This window comes from Dipteris shenzhenensis, chromosome 11 (genome assembly GCF_047967505.1).
Source record: "Dipteris shenzhenensis isolate YYH24624 ecotype China chromosome 11, Dip_SZ_1.0, whole genome shotgun sequence".
NCBI classification, from domain to species: Eukaryota; Viridiplantae; Streptophyta; class Polypodiopsida; order Gleicheniales; family Dipteridaceae; genus Dipteris; species Dipteris shenzhenensis.
The window spans coordinates 31,392,425-31,397,976 of record NC_141606.1 but is presented as its reverse complement, the minus strand read 5'-3'; the positions used below and the strand labels follow the sequence as shown (position 1 = coordinate 31,397,976).

At 44.6% G+C, this 5,552-nt stretch overlaps 1 protein-coding gene across 1 annotated transcript; it reads left to right on the top strand.

Annotated features, from left to right (window-relative positions):
* The first annotated feature begins 2,568 nt into the window (after positions 1 to 2,568).
* LOC147896902 (uncharacterized) lies at positions 2,569 to 4,792 on the top strand. The gene has a single exon (XM_087381176.1). The coding sequence runs from the start codon at positions 2,569 to 2,571 to the stop codon at positions 4,750 to 4,752; it is 2,184 nt and encodes a 727-aa protein (XP_087237302.1). The 3' UTR covers positions 4,753 to 4,792.
* The last annotated feature ends 760 nt before the right edge of the window (positions 4,793 to 5,552 follow it).

Below are 5,552 nucleotides of genomic sequence, written 5' to 3'. Positions count from 1 at the left end.
CTTATCTCCTCTCTTTTTCTCTTTTTTTTCTCCTCTCTTTTCCTCTATTTTCCTCTCTTTTCTCCTCTCTTTCCTTCTCTTTTTCTCTCTCTTTTATCCCCACTTTTTTTGTTTTCACTTTCTCTCTTTTTCTCTCTTATCTCCTCTCTTTTTTTGTCTTTTTTCTCCTCTCTTTTCTCCTTTTTCTCCTCTCTTTTTCTCTCTTTTTTATCCTCTCTTTTCCTCTCTTTTCTTCTCTCTTTCTTTCTCTCTTTTTCCCCCCATGAAGCTTCAATAGCCTACCATTGAGCAAACAGATACAGACTTCTGTCACTCTAATTCAGAGAATGCAGGAGTCTATAAATGCTTGCTCAATGTCAGGCTGTAGGATTCTAAGCTTGCTCAATGTCTTACAGGTATTCTAAGCTGTAGGATTAGTGACATGACTTCTTTGTTGCGAGAAAGAAAAGGGAAAAAGAGAAAGAAAAAGGGAAAAGAGAGGTAAGAATCATCATGTATGTTTGAGAATCATCATTATTCGAAGCCTATGTATGTTTGAATTGTGATAAGTTGCTCCTGAAGATGTTGCCTGCACCAAATACCATGCCCGCATCAAGAGATGAAGCGAAGAAGATGCTAACAATGGTGTGTATGGATTATGATACCATCCATGCTTGCCGTAATGACTGTATTCTCTTTCGTCGTGAGCATGGAGATTTGGCTAGTTGTCCGAAGTGTGGGGAACAACGATATAGAGATGACTTGCAGGGTGAGCAGATACCGGTAAAGGTCTTGAGACACTTTCCCATCATTGCAAGAATATAGCACATGTTTTGATGCAAATCCATAGCAGAGTTGATGACTTGGCATGCATCTCATCGGTCCACTGATGACACATTGAGGATTCCTGCAGATTGTGCAGCTTGGAAGCACATAGACAATCAGTGGCCGAACTTTGCGAGGGAGCCACGCAACTTACATCTTGGGTTCGCCATGGATGGCGTGAATCCTTTCGGCTTACGCTCGACATCTTGGTTGACATGCCCTATAGCCTTGGTGAATTACAATATCCCACCATGGCTAATAATAAAGAAAGGACACCTCATGCTTGCACTACTTGTGACAAGGAAGTACAAGGCAAAAAATATGGACGTGTACATGGCACCTTTGATAGAGGAGTTACAGATCTTATGGAGAGGAGTGCGGGACCTCTTTGATATTTCCAGAGCTCCTAGACATACCAATGATATTTTGGTCAGGGGTATCTTGATGTGGACCATGCATGACTACCCAAGATATGGAGAGTGCATAAGTACGTGGTTGTGTCTTTACATGTATAATATAGGATTATGCTTTTATGACTCTCTTTTGCACGCATGTCTTATACTAACACATTCATGCACGCGTGCAAGACTTGTTACAAGTAGGTGCCATGCTTGTCCTGTTTGTGGACCGGGTTTGAAATCGCTTGCACGATACTCCAAACATATGAGGAAAAATGTTTATGAAGGTCATGCTCGATACCTTCCACTGGACCATCTCGCGCGTGGAGGTCAGCTTGATCCACCACCATCATATTTGTTGAAGGCAAGTGAATGGATTCGGGCTTGGAGGGTGAATGGAGAGGAGCCTCCTCGTGGTATGAAGAGGCTATCGATCTTTCACGATCTTCCTTATTGGCGTCAGTTACAAATCAATCATCTCTTGGATCCCATGCATATCTTTAAGAATGTGGGGTCTACTATTTGGGCACACTTGGTTGGTTCCAAAGACTCGAAAGGAGTGCGAGAAGACTTGCGTGCTATGAATAGGATGTCTCGTTTGTGGCCCCAAGTGTGTGCTTTGGGAAAAGTTGTCCTCCCGAAAGCAACATGGATCCTCTCCACGAGAGAGGAGGTAGCGGTCAAGGCAGACATTGCCTCTTTTCAAACACCCACAGGGTACATGTGTTGCTTGAAAGGAGCATTTTCAAAGTTCAGTGGGCTCAAGTGCCATGATTAGCACAAGGTCTTACAGGTATTCTAAGTTGTAGGATTAGTGTACCGATAATCGTGATGCGTTAGTGTAATTATGATTATGTTATATTATTGACATGACTTCTTTGTTGCTTTGATAGTTCATCCTCCCAATTACAATAAAAGAGTGCTTACAAGAAGATGTTAGAAATGCTATATTCAAGATCAGTGGTATTGTGAGGTATGCTTACTATCAAATCACATTGATTGCATTTTCTTCAATTTAACATGAATAATCTGTAGATTGATTATGAATATATCTTACATGGGCATGTGAAATAGGTGGATATCTCAAAAAGAGATCTCCATATCGAGCATCGAGAAGGCTAGGGTGGAAGCCATTGAAGCCGTATGCTTGCTTGAGAAGCACTTTCCCTCGAGCATTATGACAACTCAAGTGCACTTGCTTGTGCACATAGTTGATGAGGTGGCCATTGCAGGTACCGTTCATAGTCGGTGGATTGAGAACCGTAAAGAAGAGGAGGTGTCGTGTGGGAAGAGGTTTCCTGAGTGTGAGGAAAAGGTCCTTATGGCTTACAAAGTGATACCCCAAAGTCCATTGTTCATACGAGCCATGGGCACGCCACTACCGAAGAAGTCCTTCAAGGAGAACCGTAAAGAAGAGGAGGTGTCGTGTGGGAAGAGGTTTCGTGAGTGTGAGGAAAAGGTCCTTATGGCTTACAAAGTGATACCCCAAAGTCCATTGTTCATACGAGCCATGGGCACGCCACTACCGACAGCCCCCACAGCTGCTCTTGCTTCTCCCCCTCGCTGGGATCACTCCCCCGGAGATAAACCCCCTCCCCTCCTCCCTTCTCATCCTCCTCCTCCCCCCCTCCGCCGCCGCTTCAAATCCTTGGCCCTCGCCTCCATCGCCTCCCTCCGCCTCCTCTCCCTCTTGCACCTCAAACTCCGCCTCTTGACTGGCTCCCCTCTCACTCGCTTCCGCTCTTGCGTCTACGTTATCATCGCTTTCACCCGACTCCGCTCTACCTTGCCCCGCCTTCGAGCAAGACGGCTGTACGTTCTCCATCTCCTCAAGCAAGACCCTGAGTGGGTGCAGCTGCACAGCCCTAGTACCCGACACGTTTTCAGATCCCGCGTTCTTTCCGTCATCTTTGTGGCCACGCTTTCTGCAAGAGTACATCGGAATCATTCTCAATTTTTCCCCTTCAGATTGGCGCTCGACATGATCTCGGATGCTAGAAAAGTGAAACTCGACCATGCTTTGAATGCAGGAAAATGTTCCGTGCTATTAGAGCTCTTCTCTTCTGTGCAGAGTTACTTGAATATCATAAAATTTGTGCTCGACAACCTTCCTGAGATCAAGGAGATTAAGGTAGAGGGCCATTCTGGATGCTACTATATGGTGAAAGATTTGTGCAGGTTGCTGATGCAGTGTAAGCAATATATTGTAGATTGTACCGGTTATCTTCCTGCCCGCAAGGTTTTCGCCAAGCTCGAAAGCGTCAACACCATCAATTGCCTTATTTTGGATTTGAATAAATGTTTCCGACTCATCGTGCTCAGATTTGAAAACCTTCTAAACGAGATCCGCTCACATCCCGTACTACAGGAATTTCGTTGGGAATGCACTCCTCCAAACCTACCAGGACTGCATCTTGGATACTACTTGCAGCTTCAAGCGGAAAAGGATCTGTCTCATGTGCTCTCCGAACTGAAGCGGTCCCGTGCCAAATCATACAACTGGCCAAGCAGCTTCCTAAACTGGCAAAACAAGCTGAGCGCTGTAGAGGAGTCTGCTCTAACGCAACAGTTGATTCTAAGGCTTAGTTACGATAAGAGAGAAGGCAACGAGGTTGAATTCTTGACACAAGGTCTCTTCGTCGACAAAAGATACATCAAAGTCGTTAGGTTTTTAGGGGCAGGAACCTACGGAAAGGTAGAAGAAGTCCTGTGTTTCGGTGAGAGATACGCCATGAAGACAATCAATGGCATATGCGACTTCCAAACTTCTAATGAAGCAATTATACACGCCCAACTGCAGCATCCAAATATCGTCAAGCTAGTCTGGTATACTTCTAACTTTGAAAAGGGAAATACTCTGTCACTGTTGATGGAATTGATGGGGATGGACTTAGAAACTTTCATCGAGCAGCAATATCGTAGCACAAAGGGTCCATTGCTGAATTATCCACTGGTCTCTCTTCACATAATGCTGCAAATTGCAAAAGCAATGAAATATTTGCACGGCCAAGATATAATGCACAGGGACCTGAAGGCTGCCAACGTTATGGTAGATTTCAGCTGGAGCCCAGATGCGTTCAAGGAAGGGTACATCCATGTAAAGGTAGCTGATTTTGGGCTTTCCAAAGTGAAGCACGCTGGTAGCATGAATACTCGGAATGTGGGAACCAAATACTGGAGAGCGCCGGAAGTGTTCAAGCAAGATTCTGCAGCACCGGAAGATAGCAATGAATTAAGCTCTGATCTCACAAGGTATACAATCTCTGCCGATGTGTATAGCTTCGCCATGACCTGCTACGAGATTCAGACGGGGAGGAAACCCTTTGCTGATCAATATCGTATGGGCAATTTGAAGGAGAGGATAGCGATATTGAATGAAAGGCCGGTTTTACCAGAGGGCCTGCATCCAAGGTTGAGGGATCTGATCACGAGGTGCTGGGATGGACGGCCGGAAGCGCGTCCCTCCTTCGATCGAATTTGCCAGGAGCTGGAAGCCTTGAGGGAGCACCTCATCTTCGGTTCCACACATTGCACGACATCGCAAGAATAACCAAAACCCCAATTGTATATTGCATTTGAGACGAATTTTAGCTGGTACAAATTAAATGAAGTATTTGTTCATCTTGGCTTTCACTCTAAGGCTCTACTTGGAATTTCTTGCGCGGTTTGCTGACCTCATTTGCACGTTTGCACGTAGAGTGGTTCTTCTTTGGCCTACCCCCCCTTAACCCCCTAAGTATTGTTTCTTGCTTGTTGCTTTTGAGGAGAGAGTAACTAGATCCCACTATTCAAAAACCAAGCTCTCTTTGTATTTTCACAACACACACTACGCTTGCCTATTAAATGAGGCTTAACACTTGCCTATCAAATGAGGCAAGTGTTAAGCCCATGGAGGAGGTTACTATGTCTCATTGCCAAAGGAGGAGGTATTGCTATCCTCTCATGTTGGAGCAGTTATCGCATCTAGAGAAGCATAAATCGTGTTTGTAAAAGCCCAAATGGCTCAATGTGCAAACTAAGCAAGAGTGGAAGCCTTGCATTGGCCATTGTGTTGATGGAGAAAATGGCATGACTTTCTAAATGATGTCACACACAAAACAAGTGACTTCAAAGAGTGAAAATCAACTTAACCACAAAGTACTCTTTCTAACATACTTGTAAATCCCATTTTTTGCATGCCTAAGATACAAAGGCATTACCCTTGTAATGTAGAAAAGCATGATTTATGTAGCTAGAGTAACTCTCGTCAAGTGTTACATTCAAGGAGGGTGTTGCAAGAGTCAATGGTTTGTAGAACACTCCCCAAGGGAAAGTGACTTGTTAGTGTTCACATGGTTCTCGTGAGAAGAG